This window comes from Quercus lobata, chromosome 2 (genome assembly GCF_001633185.2).
Source record: "Quercus lobata isolate SW786 chromosome 2, ValleyOak3.0 Primary Assembly, whole genome shotgun sequence".
Lineage (NCBI taxonomy): Eukaryota > Viridiplantae > Streptophyta > Magnoliopsida > Fagales > Fagaceae > Quercus > Quercus lobata.
Genome location: NC_044905.1, coordinates 4,099,531 through 4,123,788, shown reverse-complemented (window position 1 = coordinate 4,123,788; position 24,258 = coordinate 4,099,531). Strand labels below are relative to the sequence as shown.

Here is a 24,258-nt window from a genome sequence, read left to right as displayed (position 1 = left end):
ATACTACTGTCCTGAGATCAACTACTATTCTAGTATTTTTAGAGCAACTAAAGTTTTTGACTGGTATTTATAGAGTACCTAAAGTAAAGGAGAGAGGCTAACTTGCATTCTAACTTATTTCGCCAGATTTTTTGGGCCCCGAAAATGGTAGTAGATTGTTCAATTTCCTAAGATGCAAGGGACAAAAATCTGGAAATTTTTTAGTGTCTTAATCATGTACAAAAATTATATTAGTCAAGTTTATGTCAAGAATTGGATTGAGCAAAGGTATATGTGTAGAATCCCCAAAAAAAATGTATAACTGTCATTTATGTTATTAATTATTGGATTGAGAAAACGATCTTTTTCACTTTACTCCAAAAAATATAAAAGAGTGAAAATACAACTATGTAAGAAATTAAATTCCATTAACAAGGCCAACTTAACTAGTTGGGGTATGTGGGGCCCGGCCCAGAAATAATGGGCTATTCCAAATTCAGGCCCGTCCGAGGAGCGTCCTGTCCGAAGAGAAACCACGTATGAAGCATTACTCAATCCCATAAACGCCAAGGAAACCTGTCCGAGGAGTAACTCCTCCTCGGACATCACGAAGCCCAGACGAGGAACTCTCCCCAGCCACTTCAGTTCATCCTCCCAACATATAAAATGAATAAAATCCAAAATATCCCATGGAGAGCTACCACCACATTAATTGCGCCCCAACCACCCTCTTGGCCGCATTAATGAGGAAATGACCCCTGAACAGTACCGCCTTGGCCTCTGCAACTCACATGGGGAGAGATGAAGGCGTCTGATGGGACAGCCACTCAAGTAGGTGCTTAGATAGTCAACAAGTGTAGGGTTGAGATGAGAGAAGGGAACTATATAATGTAGTAGAGTCCCTTAGAGAAGGGGACGAAAAATTCTGTATGAGGAACTAAAGAAATAAACTTATACGTGAGAGATCCATTCTGGTGTTTTTATTTTCTGCAACAATGCTGTCCATGTATCAGACCGAATAGACTCACTGAGACCAAGTTCTTTGACCCATCCTCTACAAATATTTATTGTGGGTTGCGCTTTGGGCCAGAGCCTGATCAATCGAATTTGGGCCAGGAAAATCGTGCAACTACAGGGTATATAGTCAACTATATGGTCAATTTTGTTTCTGCTGATTTACAAGCCTCTTGATTAATATAATGATTGATTTTCTTTTTAAAAAAAAAAAAATAAACTAGCTGGGGCATGTCCACATAAACGACCTAGTACAACTTTTTTTTTTGGTAAACAAAAAATGGGTAGAAGGGGGCGACTAGTGTGGCTTTCCTACTTGAGCGTAACCATAGTAGCACCCTATCCACTCCCGGACGAGACCCCATACTCCCGGTCTGTGAGAAACTCACTTATTATTTTTTTGGACTGTTTGGGATGGAGATGGGATATAAGGAGCATCAACACACAGCTAGTTGTTGAGGCTCGAACCCAAGTCCTGAGACTTGCTGGCTCAGTATCTTACCAACTAAGCCACCCGAATATTGGTGACCTAGTACAACTAGTACTTTAAAAAAAAGGAGTATTTGAAACTACATGCCAAATGTGCACTAAGCCAATTTTCCATTTAAATACATGATAATTGATAAGCAATGCACATTTGTGTTAGATTTTCAAGCTAAAATTCTATTATTGCCATATTAATGTGAAATTAGCCGCAGCCAAACGATTGCAAAGTAGGGTTATTCAATTGATCATCTTCCAACTTTTTCTTTAATAGTTGTCTTTCTCCTAGTGACTGTTTCATAAAGCATTGGTCCAAACTATAACTTTGTAATTGGTAAGTTCGATCAATAAAATTATGCAATTTTTTTGTATACATTTTAATGTTTGTTTTCATTTCTTTAGGGAAAATTGAATTTGCTATGTGAATGAATGCATTCTCAAGCAAGACAAGTAGAATCAGTATTTCTCAAAAAAAGAAAAAAAAAAAAAGAAGTAGAATCAGTAGATAACTTTATTGAACCTTCTGTAAAAATTTCCCATACTCTGATACTCACCATGGTATTCAAATTTCAAAAGCAGATGTGGATCCAATGATATAGACCCAACTAACGGAGTGGTATCACATTGACATGGGCAGCACAACACTACACGGATCCAATGATACAGTGAACTAAATGCTCTGGCTGGACTCAATCAGTCGCTACAAACATGTTGGACCTTGATTTATGATTGGGTTCTAACATAACCCAAGTTCAAAAAGGGGTTTAGAACCTTTTTTTTTTTACCAAAAATAAGAAAAAAACTTTCCATTCCATTATCGTGTTTGTGTGTATATATATATAAAATAAATAAAAAGGTTATCTGGCTTATAGATGGGCTTCATGCAAATGGTGGTCCGTGGACTGACTGTCCATCCCTTCCTCTATGATTGAACTGACATTTATATTAGAATTCTTGCCGACAATCTATTTTATAACTAATGAAAAGGGAACCATAATTTGTCTTTTTAAAGTGTTCAAGTGACCATAAATAGTTGGATTCATTTTGCTTCAGAAAAAAAGAACATTTTCCTTCGAAACCAAAAACAGCAATACCGTATTTTAAACACCCAGTACTGTTGGGATGGCTGACTATTCGATCACTTCTTTAAAGATGCTGGTCATGCCGTAACGGTCCTCCAATAATGTGCGACAATTGGAGCCCATTAAGAAAGTCAGAAAGTAGGCATAGTTGGAGATAATTCTCACACAGAATTAGCATCACTTTCCATATATAGCTATGCCTGTACGTTATTTGCAGCACTAAACAAATAAAGCATCTGAATTCTGAACTTCAAAGCCATGAAAAAGGTATGGTAAACCGGCCCACGAATTCTAATTAATCAATTTCTTAATAATAATCGTGTATAAATTTTAAAACAACACACGATATTAATGTTATCTGCAGCTTTCCATTAACGATATAGAACGATGTGTAGTGACCAGTGACAAGTGACACGGCAATTTGGTAAACGATACAGTGTTGGTTACTTTTTTTTTTTCACATTGTTTTTGGTTAATTATGTTTTAGAATGATAAATGTTGGGTTATGTAGAGCTTAGTTTTGTGTTTGATTCGGATTATGATCTGATCAAATATAAAAATGTTATGATTTTTAATTGAAGATGTTCTAAGACTTAATTCATGGAGCGAAGACCTGTTTTTAACTTATTAATAATCATCTGTGTAGGATATAAATATCTTTATTTTAGATTAGGGTTTTGTATATTGTTTTAAGAAAGAAAAATTGTATTGCAACTTGGACAAAATTGTTGAACGACATAATTTTTTGTATTGTGTGATTATCTTGTATGTTATTTTTTCCTATATGTTTTTGCCTCTTATAGATGTGAGAATTTGTGTATATTCTCAACAATCAGGGACGAAAGTAGGATCAAAATTTAGGGGGGGCCAAAATCTCAATAAAAAAAAATTCTTTAAAATACAAATTAGCATATATTTAATGTTAAGAAAATATCAACAAAAGAGAGGAGAAACAAAATAACCGTTTATTAATACATTTTAAATTAATAATTTAAAAATAGAATTCAACATTCTTTTAAATTACAGAAATCATCCATAGTTGATTTTGTACTAAACTTTGCAACAATCTTCCTTTCAATCCTAATTTCTTTGATTAATGATACATGATTTTTTTTTTTTTCTTTTCAGCAAAAATAGTCATATCTTTTTCACGAAAATTCAAATAGTCAATCTTAACACTCATAAAAAAATAGTTTCAATCTAAAAAGAAAGAGTAAGAAACAGTCAACACAATAACACAGATGTTATAGTATAGTTATTTGCTAGTTGGGTTTTATCATTTTCATGGGCCAATTTGTAACTTATTGGAAGGAGGGGACCAAAAATAATTATTTTGGGCTCAATTGTTAAACTATTCATTAAATGTGTATACTAGTACCATTTAAAAAAAAAAAATATTGGAGCGGGGGGGGGGGGGGTGGGGAATGGCCCCCCTCAGCCCCTTACTAGTTCCGTCTCTGTCAACAATAGGCTCTTTTGGTCTTTTTGAGCTGGACCATATTGTTGCAGTCGGAGAATGTAGTGCGTTGGGGTAGTTGAGACCTGAACTTGGGAGGTCGGCAGCAAAGAAAAGGCATTGAATGCAAAAATTTCTGGACCAGATTGTTTGGAAAAGAACCTTTTCTTCATCGGTATGCTTATGAGATACCCCACTAGTTTCTGCCTTCTTCTTTCCCTTTTTTCCAACCCTTTCCTGGGTCAGACAAACAAAGCGAATGACTCATTTGGGTTCTCTATAATAGTAAAATTGCAAAAGGACAACTTCTTATTAATTGGACTACGACCAAGTATACCCATTCATATTTACATGACTTAAACATATTGAGTATTTTTCATTAAATTACAGGAAGTAAATGATGATTTATCATCATTCACACAAATGAGAGTTCCATACTACAAAGAGAAATAAAAAAAAAAAAAAAAAAAATTTAAAAACAACCGTTCCAATGAGCATTGACAATAACAAGCTCAAGGACTCATGGTCGTCGTACACCGTGCATAAACCTCTCACTTATTTGGGGTTTTAGGAAAGATAATTAGTAGGCGGAACTCTGAAATATTTTTGGAGAGACTAATTTCTGGCTCAAGGAGTACTCAAGGTGAAGGAGCAATTGAAGGAATTGGAGAGCCAGAGGGAGGAAACTTACAGGGAAGGTAAGTATAAGTCCACGTGTTGGGACACTTCCTTGGGTTCGTGAAGAAATTCGCACATTCACGTACTGATTTTTGAAATGGAAGATCAGGAATGCAGTTGTTACTAATATCAAGCACTCCTCTCTCAATTAAACTCCTACATAGTGGCCCAACAACTATAAAATAATTATTGGACAATGACAAACTTTCCAAATTCTCTAGCGTACACACCACTTCAGGCACCATACCATACAAGAAGTTCCCAGCAAAATTCAACTGCTCCAACTTCTCAATGCAAGCCAAAGAGGATGGTAAAGGACCAGTCAATTCGTTGTTGCTAGCATCAAATAGTGTGGCCTCTTTTAAAATCCCTATCTCATAAGGCAAACAACCTGTGAGCTCGTTGTTTGACAAAAGGACCTCAGTTAGAGAGCCCAAAGCTTTGGCAATGCCTTTTGGGATAGGACCAGTGAAATTGTTGTTGGCTAGAGTGAGTACAAGAACATGGGAGCTGCCTAGATTATCAGGAAGTGCCTGCATGAAATTGTTGTTGTTGATAAAAAGGACGTCAAGGTTTTGTGTGAATATTTGAGGTGGGACTGACCCGGTAAAGAAATTGAACCGAATGTCCAAGAATGTTAAGCCGTTCATGCCTAGAACAGCACTAGGAAATGGACCAGAGAATTGGTTGTTGCTTATGTCAAGCTCGTAGAGATAAGGGAGCTTGGAGATGTTTGAAGATAAAGTGCCTGAAAAGAAGTTGGAATTAGCATGGAAGAGAGCTATGTCAGGAAGCTGATCAAGAAAGCCATCAAGAGTAGGAGCGCTAAGTTGAAAGCCATTGAAGTCTATAGAAGCTACAGCTATTGCAGATTGGTTATCTGGGGGTTTGTCACAAAAGAAACCTTTGTAGTTGCATATATCTGAGCCTACCCAGGATTTAGTAACGCCTAGAGGATCTGAGGTGATTATGGACTTGAATCTTTGGATTATAGGATAGACCACAGCAAGCCTTTGGTCTGCAAATACCAAAGTTCCATTTTTTTTTGGTAAAGGCGGTTGTGCTTGAGAGGCTGTTGGTTTCTGACAATGGAATGAGCTGGATATACCGTGAAATTCATTGTTGCAGCCTTTGCTTTGGCTTCTATCTCTGCCAACAGTAAAGAAATCTAGTGTTTCTTTGTTGGTACTATGTGATAGTGGTACTACAGTGTTGAGAATCAGAGAGGCAACAAGAATACAGAAGGTTGAAGCTGTTGCTTTGGTGGATATGCTGCTCATCTTTTCCTATTGATTTATTTGGGCTTTGTTTGAAGGTTTTAAGAGCAAAAGGTGAAGAGCATGGAAAAACTCTACAGAAAAGAAGAATAATGATAAGAAGAAAAGGAGGTAGCAACATAAGCCAATACAGAATCATCTTGAATTGCTTTTGTACATCCATGTTTATTTTTCTACAGAATATCACCTACATCTAATGTACTATTCCAGAAGAGTGCGAGACTTTTTAAAACCCACTTTGCAAGTTACCGAAAGTAATCAAACAAAAAGTAGTGGAATGTAAAAGAAATAATGAAGAGATGTACATGCTGAGTATGATTACTCACTAGACTCGAGTAAGTATGGGTAATCATACTGAAAAGAACCTTACTGTATAAATATCATATTTCATGATAGTCCATGTTTTCTCATTTTCCTGATGTAGATTCAATCCTAACATGAACATTTTCCACCTTTCTATCTAACAAAATCTTTACCTGAACTTGCAAAATCGGCATTCATATTATTGTATTTAGTCCAACTGATTAAGTATTCTTAAAATAATTTTGTTCTTTTAATTTCCAGGACAAAAAGACAAGGGTACTTTTTTCTGATTAGTTATTTTTGTGTGTATGTCCTTAGTTTAGCTTATATTAATACTAATTTTGGGTTACAGAAAACAATTGTTATTTTTATTATAAGGTCGGCAGTCAATCCTTCCTTTCATCTTCTATAGCCGCTTTTACTAAGTGGGTTCCCATTTCCATATCATTGTGATGACTACTGCATAATTGGGTCCAGCTGGTATCATTGTCTGGACCCTTTCGAATACACTAACAATGAGGGCTTAAATACATTTCCTAAGAGCCAATGGAATGAAGGGCTGCATATTTTTCTAACCTATGTGTAGCTATGTATACCTAATGAAAGCCTTAAAGAGCCTCTTAACACTTACCTGCCTAAACCAAGCAAGATTCCAGAATCAATCCATTACCAGCAAGATACGGCTCAGCCAAAAAACGTGAGCGCCCGCGCGAGCTGCAATCAAACTAAAGCGCGTTAGCTACACTAACAATGAGGGCTAAAATACATTTCCTAAGAGCCAATGGAATGAAGGGCTGCATATTTTTCTAACCTAAGGCAATAAGGTCAGACTCAGGTGCAACATTTTCAATTGGAAGCCATGTGAATACCGGATCCAATAATATAGTTAGCTAGGTTACTATTTGTCATTATCCAAACAAGCATTAGTCAAATTACAATTAGATGCTCATAATTGTTTTTATAACTTAATTTAACACGGTAAACAATAGATGTAAGATTTAATACACGTTCGCATAACACATACTTATCCAATCAATTTACTTGATTCTAAATATCATACAATAGAAATAAAAAACTTCTATAAAACAAAAAACAAAGGATCGGCTTTGTTTGCATATCACATGCATGCAAAAATTGGCCTTTACCAAGGGACATTGGAGTGCATGATATTATTGTTGAAGGAGGCTTGCATTTTCTAATCTCGTCATTACTCATCATTGTTCGTTCTCTTTACATGAAGATGTCAATGAAATCTTTTTAGGGTCCAGGTGGATTCAAATCCAAATAACTTATTCGAAAAGCAAAAAACTTTGCTAGTTAAAGTTAAGGTGTTAAACTTGCATGTCACAAATATTGTAATTAACAAAGTTGCTCATTTTCTAACTTTGCATGCTTGATACATAGAAGTATTGCTGAGGAGCCGTGATTCCCTAGGGTTAAATTGGCAAGTACACTACTTAGGCAGGGTAGTTATGTAATAAAACTCTAATTTCACACTCAATTTCAAACAATATGCTATGATCAATATGAGTTGATTTGAGTTGTTGACAAAAAGTTGTAGTCATTTAAACAAGTTTAAACAAAAGTGCTCACCACTCACAGTCAATCACACCAATATATTATAAAATTGATTGTCCCTAAAATTATTAGGTAGCTATACTCTCACTTTCACTTTTGTGTCCTTCCATTTTTCTACCTATCACCCTCCTATAAATAGTACAAGTTTGGAGCAAGGAAAACCCCTTCCACTATAAAGAATATACAACTTATTCGGCAACGAGCCAATGACAAACTATCCAATCATTCTTATCAAAATTTTATCTACTTGTTGTACCTATTTGTAACTTTCAAATATGATTTAATAATGATAATAGCATCTAATCCAATAATTTGAATCTTTTACTTTTATTAATCCACCTTTAAGGGAGACATGATCCTAGGTTAGGTAAATCTCCACATCCAATAACCCAAAGATTAGGTCATAATTGATTGTTTAACAATCCTAAATCAAATTATACGTGGGAGTGCGATACAAGTATATGTGCAATATAAGAAAAGTAGAGTGAGCCTAAGACCTATTAGGCTTGTATGCTAATTACACTAACGTTACAATCTAGTATGCCCATTGCAAGTAGTGGAATTAGCCCTTTAAGAGTTTAAGACACCATTCCAAAACCAGAAAACAAAGTGCGCTGCATTTCCTGCTTAACACAAATGCAAACAAAATCACGTACCAAAAGGATGGGAAAACACAAAAGTTTTACAATTTTACTATAAAAAAATTTATGTTGATTTGATCCCCATTAAATGGGGCAGTTAAATTTAGCCCAAAAAACCAAGTCAGAATGAATTATCTGGCCCAACAAACTGATTCAGTCATCGCGTACTTTCAAAATTTGGAAACGGGCCTGGGAAACTGGGGTCAGGGGCCATCAAGTAAAAGAGAAATCTATAGATTAAGCCCAATACTTCAAAATTATCACGTTGGTTTAATCTTCTTTTGGTTCAATGCAGGTACTAATTTATGTTCTTTGTGCTTACTAATTTATCCCCGTTAAACCTTTTATGTTTTAATCATATCCTTGCTTAACCTTAATACTACTATACTTTGTAATTCTACGAATAAAAACAACAGCACAAAGAGGTTATTCTTTTGAAGCTAAAACATGGGACTGCACGCAGGAATTGTGGTATCTATTATTGGGCTGTGCTTGAAATTGTTTTATGTGGTTATGTGTCCAACACCACTGTCTACAGACATTGAGACCATTTATAAAGAGGCCATGCCTAGACCTCCCTCCAGTCCATTAAACACACCAGGCCCAACCCAATCAACAACTTGCATTAACTGAACAAGGGAGTAAAAAATCTTCTGACTAATTATAAACTTGAAAGATTAGGTTACATTAAACACTAATTTATGCATGTTCCACTTGAGCAAGACTTAGGTATAGTACTTAGGTACTGTTCCTTAAGTTCATTTCTTAAGATTCTGCCATGTGGCTTTTTTCTCATGCATGGAAGTGTATTTTTTAAGTTAAATAGCCACATGACAAAATCTTAAGAGGGGAACCTAAGGAACGGTACCTAAAATACTGTACATAAGTTTTATCCATTCCACTTTATGCTCTTATAAAGCAAATAAAGTTTAAAATGAATATATAAAAATTTAGACACATGATATATTATCGTCGGTGGAGTATAAAATGGGTTAGAAGATTTTTATCCTTGAACAGGGACATCCTGACCGAACTAAATTAATTTTTCCCACTAAGAGTGTTTCACTTTATTTTTCATCGATTATAGTATATCATGTCTAATTTTTGGTCATTTTAAACTTTGATTGTGTTGAAATAGAAGAGAAAATGAATATATAATCTAATAAAAATAGAGTGCATTACAATTGATACGAACAAGTTTATTATGTTTCCGTAACATGAGTCATCCCCCTCACATGAGGGTGGACCCCATAACATGTGAGAGGAAGGAACGGAAACATGATGTATTTTCACAATTGATTCAATTACCTTTTATGGTAAAGTAAAAGGATATGTTGTACTATTATATCTTTCTTTTTTTTTTCTTTTTTTTTTTTCATGTTTAATGGAATATATAGAGAATAAAACATAAAGATCCTCATTTTATTTTCATAAAAAATATTTCGCAAACCAAGAAAATGTGATAATATTACAAAAGGCCACAATGTTCTGAATTCGCAAAAAATAAGACCAAGAGAAAAATTAAGGGAAAAAAAAAAAAAGGACTTCTTGGAACGGAGAACATGAGTTCTCCAGCAACGTCTTTCCAAAAAAAAAAAAAAAAAAGGAAAGGAAAGAAGAAGAAGGTAATTACACTTTTACAAACATTGACGCTGATAGTAGCCATAATTAACAAAGCAAATAAAAAACTCGGATAATCTTATTCTATATGCTATCACAGAGTTCACGAACCGAGTCAATACAATATATACCTTCAAATCATCAATGGCGCACCATAGGTCGTCGGTGAAGGTGGAGTCATTTCATTTACAACAAATTATCACAAACCAATCTCCCTTTAACAAAACCATGGCTGACACCAAAAACTAGGAAGCAGTCCCCACAGGTTATACAGGCATGAATTTGAAGGTCTTGACTGAATACTAACTTTTTAACTGGAAGATAGAAGAATGCGTATGGGAATTCATGAAATGGTCTTTTGTATACCATCTTACAAGTTAATAGAAATCATTGAAAGAATAAAGTGTGAATAAGAGTAATGATACTGAACAGAAAATCTTAATCCTCACAGCAAAGCTTGGCAGCCTCCACAAAGATAGTGAGTTCAAAAACAAAAATCAGAATTTTATATATATACATCAAGCATTCTTGAAGATCAACAACTACAGAGAATGTAAAAATACAATTATTCTGATTGTCATGGCATTGAACTGCTCATTTTAGTAAAATAATTTTTACTATGGATTCTCTTATTATATTACTTATATTTCATTTAACACACATCTATATTTATATAGTACTAAAAGTTGAAGCGTAGCGTTTAATGCTGTTACTTTCACGTTGCACCACATCAGCTATCACGTCATTTTTTTTATAAATATAATTTGTTCTACAATTTTAAAATGGTTTTTACAATTTTCAACCCTATAAAATGCACCACACTACTTATTTATTTACTTCCACTATCACTCTATAATAAATCTATATAATTAATCCAGCCTATCTCTTATTTATTTAGTTCCACTATCAAGCCCAACCCAAAGTATTTTCAGTTTAGTTTTAGGGTTCTGTGTGAGCTTTTTCAACTTAAAGGAGGAGGAAAAAAAAAAAAAAAAACCCGAAAGCTAAAGCGTAGCGTTTAATGCTGCTGCTCTCACGTTGTGCCACATCAGTTGCCACGTCATTTAAAAAAAAAAAAAATTTGTCCTACAATTTTAAAATGGTTTTTACAATTTTCAACACTATAAATGCACCCCACTACTTATTTATTTACTTCCATTATCACCCTATAATAAATCTATATAATTAATTTAGCCCACCTCTTATTTATTTAGTTCCACTATCAAGCCCAGTCCAAAGTCTTTTCAATTTAGCTTTAAAGTTTTGTGTGAGCCTTTTCAGCTTAAAGGAGAAAAAAAAAAAACCTTGAAAGTTTTTTTTTTTTTTTTTCAATTTTCCTATAATTGTTTTTTAACATTTATTTTTTTAATATTTACACTTCTCCAACCTTTCTCTCTCCCTTACCATTTCATCTTCCCACTACTTCTTCAATCTTTTTCCCCCCTTACTTTTTCATCTCCCCACTACCCTCTACATTAATATTATTATTCATTTTTCCTTTCATCTTCCTTTATTTTTGTCTCTTCTTATTCACACCCTCTTACTATAAATTTGTTACTATCTCTTCTATTCTATGCATAGTTTTCCCTCACAAAAAAAATGGTTCTCTCTCTCTCTCTCTTTCTCTCTAAAATTTTTGGTGGATTTTTTTTTCTTGCATCTCTACTTTAGGTTGATAATTTTTTATATTTTTTAAAACTCTAATTTGGTTAATGCAATTTAGTTTTGTTTTTTAAATTGTTGTTATTGTTATTTATTTATTTTTTATTCTCTTTGATTATTAAATGTTATCCTATTGCGTTCTAAAAAATTAAATATAGCATATAAAAATATAATATTATTCTATTACATAGCATGATTTGGATAATTTGGTATTTATTATGTTATATAGCATGATTTTTTTATAGTGCTCAATTTAGATGTTAAACTATGAGACTTTACTAATTTTTGTTTATTTTCTAATCCTTTGTGACGGACAAAGTATTCTTAAATTAGAAGTACTCTATAATGCCATTCATTTAAAGAAAAGTAAAGGTTAGCCAAGCGAAAATAATAGGATAGGTGACAAATTTTAACTTTTGCAATTTAATTTTTATTATTATTATTTTATAACAATGCATGTATAGAAATATAATTCTTAGATTTTGCTAATAATTGTTTATTTGATAATATGTTTTGGGTGGCCAAAATTATAATTTCTACAAAAAAAAAAATAACCTTAATAGATTATCAAAAACAAAATTTTATCCTAATATTGGTTCAATTAATCATTGTTAAGTTTTATTAATTTTTTTAATTTACATTTTTTTGGTGTTTTGGATTGTTCCTTTATTATATTTATGATTGTTCCTATAATAAATAAAAATATAATTACGAAATACACTACTCATTATTAGATTAGTTTAAATTGTAAAAAAAAAAATTTAATAAAACTATCATAAAAATAATTATTACGTGCAACGCGCAGGCTCGCGGCTAATTTAATTAATATGACAAACCGATCAGGACAAATATCCATAATCCACCCAAGAGAAACCCACTAACAAAATAAAAGCTCAATTCTAATTACTGAAAAATATTTTGGTACCTTTAGCTTCTTCACTTAGAAAACTTTACTGTAGTATGGACAAAGAATACATACTTGTACAGGGAGCCTCTCTATTCGCCGAGCCAAAGTACGAGCAAATGGATATTTGATTTTTCTCAACCTCCTTGTGAAGAAAGGATAAAAACCCACCACCAACCCTGGCACCAGTTTTACTGTACCAGTCAAAACCCTGAAGCTTCTACATTTCTTTGTTTGGCTCAGGCCCATTGCTAGTGGCAGAGACCCCAACTTGACAGCTAACATGTTTTAGAATGCAAAGAAAAAAATATATATTATGCAACTTTGTGGAAGCAAAAGAAATAAGGAGAAGAAAAAGTGAAGAAGTCACTTTGTCATGTCTTTGAGTCATACCTTCAATAGAGTATCAGGGAGTCTTGAATACGATCCCAATGCTCCATGAATAGATGTGATGAATCGAATCAGAACTGAAATTTTGTATGGGATTAATCAAAATGAAAGTTTTGATTCAAACAAAAAAGAAAAAAACAAAAATCTAGTAAAAAGGTCTAATTTTATCTTATTTTTCCGATTCAATGAGAAAAGGCAAGAAAAGTGCGTGCCTTTTGAATTAATTCGATTAAAAAAAAATTGATTAATGAAATAGGTAAACGAAATAGTAGGTTTAGCCTTTAGAGATTTATAGATATTACCTGCTTGGATTTAAAGTAGCGATAGAAGATTTTGATTTTCGAACTCTAGAACTCATCGGTGCTATCGACAAATGCCTGCAAACCCAACTCAAAATCAGTGAATCAAACCCATTGTCTATTATTGCATACAGAGATAGTGCAAAGTGTGTGTGTGAGAGAGAGAGAGAGTGTATGTGTGTGTGTTACTAGTTTTAGATTCCAACCTTCAAAGGGTCAGACTTTTTGTAAGAACAAGACCCAAAGTTCTAGATTTTGGAAGAGAATCAATAGATGAGAAGGGAATGGAGAGAAGGGACGAGCGGAGGGAGGGAGGAAGGGGATCCGGAGAGGGTGGAAGCGAGGGAAGGAGGGGAGTGTGTTGGATCGAGAGGTAGCTTGAGAGTTGAGAGTGGTCTAAGAGTTTTTTGAGATTGAGAGCTTAGGGTTTTTTTCAATTGTGTGGAGTTGAGGGATTTTAATTTTTTTTTTTTTTATTTATACTAAATGTTTAAGCCGCATTTACCCAAACGCAACTCCAGATATGTAGAAGCTGCATTTAATCAAACACAGCTCTAGGCATACCTTAAGCTGCGTTTACTATACGCAGCTCCAGACATATTGAAAAAAAAAATGTATGGGCCTGTAATTGCGTTTTTAAAAACACAGCTTAAGTCCACCCAGCTAAACGCAGCCTCACCATCACAAAACGCGGCTTTAGAGCTAGTCTATAGCCGTGTTCACTAAACGCGGCTATACATCTAAGGGTGGAGCTGCGTTTTTCATAAATGCAACTCAAAGTTGTTTTTGTAGTGCATGTTGGGTTAAGGTTGACCCATATAGTCGAATATTCATGAGTCGACATGACACGAATCCGACACGTGAACACGAATTGCCACCCCTACTTCATTTAAACCCCTGAATTATAAGTGCAGCCACCCCTGCACTGTACATATGATCATGATGAGCTGTTAGAGAGCACAAACAGAACTCTAACATAAATGGAATCCACAAATATAAACAGCAAGGCATGCTTTTGCATTGTTAAACACCCTTATTAAACCTATCCACTCTGGCAATTGCTCTCCAATGCACTCTATCCCTTTGAAACCACTACAAGCCTCCATCTGAATATCTTCATGGTAGATGCCTAGAGCTCTTAATTACAAATTTAGATCGGCAAATCTAAATCCCTTGCATGACCAACTTCTTGTTTCGATAGAAGCAGAACTTACAGTAGTGCTATCTTGGTAATATATCTTGCACAAATTCAAATTACGTAACTAGAAATCTGAACACACTAGATAATCTAATCTTATTAAACTCCTTTTTTAAACCCCCAACCCCCCAGAATATGGCATGACACATCAATGCAAAAGTCAATTAAAGATATGAGGTTGCAGCATCAAAAGAATCTGAAAACCAAAAGCATATACTTGCAAGCAAAGTAAATACACATCCACATACAAAATCCAAAAAACACAAAAACACAAAAAAAAAAAAAAAAAAAAAAAAAAACACATATGACTATTCACTAAGAAAGAAATTTTCTCTCTTGACAAACTCAAACCAGGCCTTTATGCCTCCTTAGACTTGACGTTGCTTATGAACTCCAAAATCATATATCAAAACTTGAAGATCGCAAATAAGAGAATAAATCATATCAAGTCTACACCAACAAGTTTTCTTACAGCTAACCCAATTTCTATATATAATTTTGGTTTTTTAGTCAAAAAGTGACAATACTTAAGAATTAGATAAACACATAAAAGGTGGGCTCCATTTAGGTCAACCGGTAAAATCTCTGATGGTTGTATAATAAATCTGAGGTTCAATCTCTGCCTACACCAAAAACTGATTGGTGTCTTGGTCTGATGATAAAGAGGTATTATTAGGAGCGGACGCCATAGGTTGAAACTCTCTCTCAAAAAAAAAAATGATAAACACATAAAAGGAATGTAACCGTAGGTAAAGAAAACAACCAATACTCATGAACTAAACATTTTAGTATTCAACATTGTCAATTTCTATTTTTTAATTTAGGGTAAATAGAATTTTGTCTTAATACAAAGTATTTGAATTCATGAAACACTATGTAATTCAATTTATCAAATGGCCAAAATCCCAAAATCCCAAACCCTAACTCATTTTATTTCTCATCCCACAATACCAAAACCACAGTTAAACAAAGATTAAGGTTATGTACCTTCTTATTTGAAATTAAAGATGTAGATCACCAATTTAAAACTCGATATCGTCAACATTGAGATCAGCCTTGAATTAACTCGGACAAATATGAGTGCTTTGCACCTTTTGATTGAATTTCTAATGACCAGGAGGGCTGTGACGTTGTCTAAACAAAGAGAGGGCGAGCAAGGGAGAGTGAGAGTGACCGTGAGAGGGATAGATTTTGGTTGTGAGAGTGAGAGTGTCAGTAGAGGGACAAGCTCTAGTAGTGATGGTGAGAGTGAAAGTGAGAGTGACAGATTGGGCATATCACATGGTACTTGAGTTTTATCAACTCAGGTATGTACTTACATGGTACTCGAGTTTAAGGAAATCAAGTATTGTGTAGTTTACAAATTCAATTACTCGAGCTTCCAAACCTTGAGTTCAAGGTGGCATTTTATATTTACAAAAATCCAGCTTAGCCATTATGACACAGGCCGAGACCCGCTAGATAGGCTAAATAAAAAATTTAACCTAATGATAGGATGAATAGTTTAGGGATGCCACTAAACAGAAGATAGCGGATGTCACTTAAAGCTACTAATCGCGGATGTCACTCAATGCGACCAAGTCACACACTTGATTGTTAGGAGGAATCACTCAACTCCAAAGCAAGGACACTTGCAAATGATTTTGTAAATAGAAACTTTCTTTTTTCTTTTCTTAGGACTTCTTATTGATTGTTATATGTGAATACATTGCATGTGAAGTAAATGCCTACAATAAATGCTTGATAACTTCCAATACAAATGACAACTCCCTAGATTGACTTCACATCACCCTGTGATCAGATTTATTAGGCTAGAACAACTACCAACAAGACTTATTATTTACTTTGACTAAATAATAAAAATAAATAAAAGACCAATGGACTAATAAATAAATGACACAAATCGCCTATGTGGCTGCCACATAAGTTACCATTATGCTCCTGCATCATACTATCACAGTGGCAAATTTTAGTGGAACTCAAGTTCCAAAATAATGGTTGATTGCCATATATTTTCGAAACAATGGTAGATGCCCATATATTTTACAAAAATGTGCTATTTGGTTATTTTGACCTCTTTATTGTACATATCAAAGAAGAAGCAACCAATCAATGTGATTTGGACAAAGAAAGCAAAGCTAAAGGAAGATTATTTTAGTATTGTTTAAAGACCACCTACACCATGAAAAGGGGCAAGTCTAAAAACGAAAGGTTGGATTGAGCTAGTGACTACTGACAAAGGTTGTAGCCACTAGCGAGTTGAGAGGCTGCACTGGTCTGCATCACCTGTTTCAAGCTTGAAGTTGAAGAGTACTGCTCTTTATGTGTTACACACTTGGGAGTCTCGGATAATACTAGGAATAGGGCATGCAAAATTAAAAAAATTTGGTCCAATTTTGGAGAGAAATCAATGCTAGTTACATGATATTTAATTTTCGATATTATTTTTATAAATTATTGACATACACTCATTATTATGGGTTCCAGTTAGTTCAGCTGTAAAATCTTTAATGGTTGAATAAAAAAAATCTGAGATTCAATTTCTGCCTACACAAAAAATTGATTAGTGTCTTAGTCTGATTATAAAAAGTTATTATCAGGAGCGGACTTCATAAGTTGAAACTACCTCAAAAAAAAATAAATCATTATTCATTAATTAAACACCCCACCCGAGTCCAATAATATTTTTATTATGTATTAATCACATAAATCATATAATAGTCGGTGAAAAATGTTTTATCCTTAGGCTTCATTTGAGAGTTCATAAGGGAAGGGAATGAAATGGAATAGAATAATCATAAGAGAATGGAAAATAATGGAATGGAATAGAATGTATTTAAGTAAGGGAAAAGAATGGAAAAGAATGGAATGAAATGGAATTAAGTAACCTTAATTGGATATTTTAAAATAAATGAACGAAAATGAATGAAATGTAAATAATCTTGTTTGGGAGCAATATAAAGGAAATGGAATAGAATCATTTTATGACAATATTACTATTAGACCCCTATTTTAAAATAAAGAGTTGAATATACAGGAGTATTTTGGGAGTTTTAAAGTAAAAAAATCATTAAATCTAATTTTGTTCCCTCCCATTCATCCCAATTTCAGGGAGAATGAAAATTTGAGATTTTAAGGGAATAGAAAGGAATGAGCGTTCCCTCATACCCATTCCATTCCCTCCTACTTAAACTCCTAAACAAGGGAATGAGTTTTCCATTCCCTCCATTAAAACTCCCAAACAATGGAAGGGAAGAATATTCTAAAATAATTATTTTCATTTCTTTCCATTCTATTCCATTTCCTCCTCCCAAGCGAAGCCTTAATGTTGAGTAGAAGATCATTAATAGTGGTTCTTCCCAAAAAAAAAAAATCATTATTAGTAATTAATGCATTAATTATATTCTATCCTAGGTTTTTAAGTCTCATGTATATGATAGTTACTCCACAAGTATAAGTGTTTGTGAAGTGTGGGAGGTAAGGATTTTGCAGCTGAATTGACACCTCCTCATACACAAAGTACTTGAAGATTTAGGAAGAAAATAATTCGAACTAAGGGATAAGTAACATATTATAATTATCTCTAAAAAGAATTATATCATATTAATAATCTTGATATGAAGACTACATTCATATTCCCTTTTTTAATTTTTTAAAAAAATGGAGAAGACTACATTCATAATGATTTAAAGTTGAAAGCTTTTATTGCATATTTTAATGGATCCGAACATAAGTTGCTCAAAAAATTAAAGTAACCAACATATATTTTACAGCATTTTCTTTTCCAATTTCTTATCTCTGAAGCACAAGGATAGAATTAGTGTAAGCTTTTTTTTTGTCTAATTAATAACAACGTATTGTAACTTATTTTACATAAGTCGGATTAGTTTTCAGCCTGACAGTACAAGTAAAGAATCATTCTTGTAATATCTAATGCATTATCACTTATTAGTGGATTGCACTACTATCAAATCATGAATTTGATAGAGGGGACAGCCGGTCACAAAAGTTGCTGAACTGAAGGAAAAGGAAGAAGAAAAAAAAAAGTTGAGGAGAATTTTCTTTTGGTTGTCTTATTTATGCATCCTAATTCATCTATCTAACTTTGTAATTAACGTGAAATTGATATATTAAGACTTCTTGACTTATTTTTTTCTCCTAAAAGAAAGATTTATTAATGTGTATTGTGGGGCCCAATAATTTGTAGTCCTGGCCCATTTTTACATTAGGGCCTAAGACCCGAGTCGAGGAGGGATATAGCCGAGGATGTATAATGAAAGTCCAAGTAATATTGAGACGTAGCCGAGGATGATTCTGTCCTCGGCATTCCCGAGGTCCTCCTGAAAGAAAGAGCAAGAACGATATAGGCATAATTTTGGGAAAAAAACCTAAAATATCTTTGTTGATAAAGAAAGGACCGCTGGACAGTATGGCGACCAAGGATAAAGGAAAAATTGTCATTACTGCCATTGAATACTCTGCACCTGACAGAACCATGCTCTTCAACTTTTATAACCACCCCCAACCACTTTGAGTATGAGCTGATGGGACAAGTATCAGTCCTGGAAAGTCGAACCTACATGTGGACGTTGGATAAGGGATACAAGCTAATATAAAAGGAGAAGTAAGCAATCCGGAGAAAGGGTTGGGAAAAAAGGCCACAAACCACAGCCTCCCAAATCGCATCGAGGAGAATGACTCCTCGAGCGAACACGACTTACTTTTGTATGAACACCATGACTAACCACCGTTCGGTGATTAAGACCTAACCTTTCAAACTCACGCTCTACAAATTACATTGTTTGGGCCCTCAATGTGCGAACCCAATACTATTTTGGGGCCGTCACGAATTGAGTCCTTACATGTACCTTTAAATTATATATTAATAATTCATTAAAAAAAAAAAAAAAAAGACTTTCTCCAAGTCAAGAGGTTGGAATTCGTTTATGATATTTAATGCTATGTTTGATTGCCCCATTGGCTACCTTTTCCTAAAGGGAAGAAACAAATTCCAAAGTGCAATAAACCTTTGGTGTGACGAGGGAGGAAATATGTCAGCAACCGACACAAATCATTGTTATCTATCATGATTCATGTCGGAGGAAAATTATATGGAGTTGATATGAAATAAATAAATAAATTAACAACAATCCAAAGAGTAATAGCTCTTTTTATTTGGCAGGAAAATTGGAGACATAAATGTATGAATATTAAAAGGTAGGAAGAAATTTTTAATTTTTTTTCATGATATATACTCGATAGAAAAGTTTTTTTTTTTTTTTTAAGTGAATGAATGAAAAAATCAATATAATTTTATCTTTATTGATAGAAAAAGAAGGATTTGATCATTTGAGTTAAGAAAATATATATATATATATATTATAATATAATTACAATTTTATAATTATAAAAATTATGTATAAAAATATACATTTATTAATATATTTATTTTATCTCCCATAAAAATTAAAAGGTCTAAGTTATTCCCCTTTCCTTTGCTTTTTCATTCTAAAAGTATCAACCCTATTCTTTTTTTCTTTCTTTTACAAGTGGGACGAGGGATTTGAACTAAAATACTCCTCATAAAAGAGATAATATAATACTATTAAATTATAGGACCTTTGACAAGCCTATACTATTTTCTCTTTGCACCTTTTCTATTCTTGTCATCCTCCTCCCCTCCTAATAGTCAATAGACTCAAAACTCAGTAACGCATGAGTTTTACGCATTTGATTTCAACATTGTTTTGTATTTGTCATCAAAATTGGTACCAATTATTGATTTCATAAAAAATAAGGTTGAAAGCCAAGATAATCAAATGAGGTTTTAGTTGCGTTTACCCAGGTTTAGATCTAATCCCAAAAGTGACACGTGGATAAGCATCAGCAAAAAGATGTACACAATCTCTTTTGACCAATTTATTATTTTCTGTAATGGTTGCAATGTTGCATTCAACGTCTTTTTTAACTGCACACATACAATATGGATGTTGTGTATTGATAGGCTACCGAGTGTCGGTGGGAAGCTAATGATGCTTAAGACACCACTTGAACAGCTATTGGAAATTAGCTTGAGGATTTAGTCCTGTAACTGTTACATGAAAGGGAAGCTTAAAAAAAATTATTGAAATAAACCTATCTTGACAATAAAAAAGAGACAATTTAGGAGGACTTGATGTTTAAAAGATAGGAAAACATTGACACAACAAACATCTTAAGAGCACTAGCACCAAGTGTACCAAATTTAAATATTTAGCATTTGACACACCAAATATTACAAATCAAACTTCATCACATGTGCAAAATTTTTTTAAATAATTTCTCTCTCCTCTTTACTAACTGTTTCTCTTTTAGAGGCTTGTGTCCAATAGCCAGTTTCACTAAATATGTTGAGATGCAAACACTTATTTAGTTTTGGAGATGTGTCCATATTCTAACGTAATGGAACTGGTCACTAAACATAAGCCACACTCTTCTCTTTTCTCTATCATATATCTCTCTCCTCTCTCCTCTCTCTTTATTACTTTTTTGTTTTTCCTCTCTCTTTATTACTTTTATGTTTTTTAATAGATGGTGGATGTTATTTTAGATTATTTTAATTGATGATATAGTAAAATAAGATAGGTGACGTAGGATGTATTATAAAGTAGTGTGTTAAAATAAATAAAATAACTTTTTAGTGTGTCAAAATGATATTTTTTTTTTTTTAACAAACTTGATGCTAATGCTCTTAGATCTGCTCACCTGCGTAATTACTTTCTATTTGAATAGGTTTCCAATTGTAATCCCCTAGCTTTTGTAATCTTTTATTTAGCTTGAGACCTTCAATCTTCATTCCGTTGTTTAATTTCCTCATTTTCTCTTCGGATCAATTGAAGTTTTTCACTATCATATTTTCCCTTGCTCAATTTAAATCAAGGCCCAATTAGAGCATATCTAAACTTCAATTATTTTGTAGCTAAAACATGGAACTGCATGCAGAAATTGTGGTATTTTTTACTGGGCTGTGCCTTGAAATTATTTTATGTGGTTATCTGTCTAACCCCACTGTCTACAGACATTGAGACCATTTATAAAGAGGCCACGCCTAGTCCTCCCTCCAGTCCATTAAACACACCAGGCCCAACCCAATCAACAACTTGCATTAACTGAACAAGGGAGTAAAAATTCTTCTAACTAATTATAAACTTGAAAGATTAAGTTACATTAAACACTAATTTATGTGTGTTCCATTCTATGCTCTTATAAAGTAAATAGTGTTTAAAATGAATATATAAAAACTTAGACACATGGTATATTACTGTCGGTGGAGTATCAAATGGGTTGGAAGATTATTAACCTTAAATAGGGACATTCTGATTGAACTAAATTAATTTATTCCACTAAAAGCATTTCATTTTATTTTTCATCCATTGTAATATATCATGTCTAATTTTTGGTTATTTTAAACTTTAATTATGTTAAAATAGAAGGAAAAATGAATGTATAATCGGATAAAAATAGAGTGCACTACAATTAATACAATGAGATATATCATGTTTTTGTAACATGAGTCATCCCCTCGCATGAGGGTGGACTCCACAACATATGAGGGGAAGGAACGAAACCTGATGTATTTTTTCAATTGATACCGTTGCTTTTTATAAAGAAGGGTATATTCTACTATTATATCTTTTTTTCATGTTTCATGGGAATATATAGAGAATAAAACATAAAGATCCTCGTTTTATTTTCATATAAAATATTTAGCAAACCAAGAAAATGCGATAATGTTGGAAAAGACCACAATGTTCCGAATTCGCAAAAATAAGACCAAGAGAAAAATTAAGAAAGAAAAGGACTTCTAGCAGCATAGATGCCAGAGAACATGAGTTCTCTAGCAACGTCCTTCACCCAAAAAAAAAAAAAAACGTAATTACACTTTTACAATCTGATAATAGCCATAATTAGCAAAGCAAATAAAAAACTCGGATAATCTTATTCTATTACAAAGGTCACGAACCGAGTCACTACAATATATATACCTTCCAATCATCAATGGTGAGGCTTTGTAAGCGCACCATAGGTCGTAGGTGAAGGTGGAGTCATTTCATCAATTGTAGGAATAACCTCAAATTCTTCTTCTTCCAAAGACTCACCAGTAGTAGTAAGCCTACAAGGAACAACGCTGAAAGTACTCTCTCTTGGGCAGCTTCTAGGCCTAGCAAAGAAACGTGTACACTCAGCTGCTGATTTCTGCTGTGGAAGCCCAGTAATGCAGTTTCTCCTCACATCAAGCCTCTTTGCTCTGATCAATCTCCTACACACAGGCCCTACTTGTGTGAAGAAATTGTAAGACAATGAAAAATTGTACGCATTTGGTAACCTGCATAGTGATTCTGGAATAGTCCCATAGAACTGGTTGTGAGCCAAATTGAGTAACTCCATCTTGAACAAACACCCAAATGATTGTGGAATTGGACCCGTCAATAAATTGCCACCGACATCAAACACTGTGGACTTTTGCAAGTAACCAATTTCAAAAGGCAAACAACCGTTCAACCTGTTGTTCAAGAAGAGCACTTCGAGTAGTGTGTTCCAAGTTCGGCCAATACTACGTGGGATTTCACCAGTGAACTTGTTGTTGGCAAGTGTGAGGTACAAAGCTGGTGTGTTACCTAATGTGGCTGGAATTTTCTGAATGAACCTGTTGTTGTTGATAAACAACACGTTTGTGTCAATGTTGAATACCCGAGGTGGGATTACCCCAACATAAGTGTTGAACCTAAGATCCACAAATGTTAAATTTGTAGCACCTAGGACATTAGATGGAAATCTTCCAAGGAACCTGTTGTTACTCAAATCCAGCTCGTATAAATAACGTAGTTGGTTAAGGTTTCTATTAATAACTCCACTAAAGTTGTTAGAATTGGCATGGAAGATAGCAATGTCTGGCAAATTTCGAATAAAGCGATAAAAGTTCAAGAAAGTACCACCAAATCTTGCGCCATTGAAGGTAATGCGAGCGAGCCCAGTGATGTTCAAGTCAGGGACAGTGTCACAAAAGAACCCTTTGAAAAGGCAATAGTTGTTTCCAACCCAAGTGCCAGTATAGTTTTGTGGGTCATAGGTGATGTTTCTTTTGAGTTCTTGGGTGATGAATAGAATTCTGGCTCTATTGGACAATGGTCCAGGATTGTTTGCTGGGCGACGAGGCATGAGATGAAGTCCTGGTGGGTATAGTGGTGGTCGTGGTCGAGGGTATACTGGTGGTCGTGGTCGAGCTGGTGCTGATATTAAGGGACATCTAGGACATCCACCAGGTTGGGCTAGGCCATGCAGAGAATAGGAACAAAGGATGAGTAAAGCTGAAATAAGTGTTCGGAGCATCATTGTGTAAGTAGTGTTTGGAAGAAGAAGAAGGTTTGTGTAAACAGACGTAGTTCACCCCTTCTTATAGTAGCAGATGTATCTTAGTGGAGAAGGTGGCTCGAGTATTAAAATATAATATTTGTTAGAATTTGGGACCCTTCTTTAACAGTTCCGGAGGAAAATGAACAGGAGGATCCTATGCTTTCTTTATCAACAAGGACAACAATAATGCTATAGATAACCTTTTTTTTGTCACAACATTTTTTGGCATTAATTATTATTGTACACGTAAAATAATACATTACCAAGTAACTTGTAGGTTGTGTTTTCGAACAATTACAGT

General features: G+C 34.0%; 2 protein-coding genes across 2 annotated transcripts; both read right to left on the bottom strand.

The window, feature by feature from the left end:
• Positions 1–4,639: 4,639 nt before the first annotated feature.
• LOC115977847 (uncharacterized protein At4g06744-like) lies at positions 4,640–6,167 on the bottom strand. Its single transcript, XM_031099872.1, has one exon. It carries the CDS (start codon positions 5,970–5,972, stop codon positions 4,653–4,655), a length of 1,320 nt encoding a protein of 439 aa, XP_030955732.1. The 5' UTR covers positions 5,973–6,167; the 3' UTR covers positions 4,640–4,652.
• A 16,102-nt stretch (positions 6,168–22,269) lies between these two features.
• LOC115974144 (uncharacterized protein At4g06744-like) lies at positions 22,270–23,997 on the bottom strand. Its single transcript, XM_031094361.1, has one exon. The coding sequence runs from the start codon at positions 23,934–23,936 to the stop codon at positions 22,599–22,601; it is 1,338 nt and encodes a 445-aa protein (XP_030950221.1). The 5' UTR covers positions 23,937–23,997; the 3' UTR covers positions 22,270–22,598.
• Between the last annotated feature and the right edge of the window lie 261 nt (positions 23,998–24,258).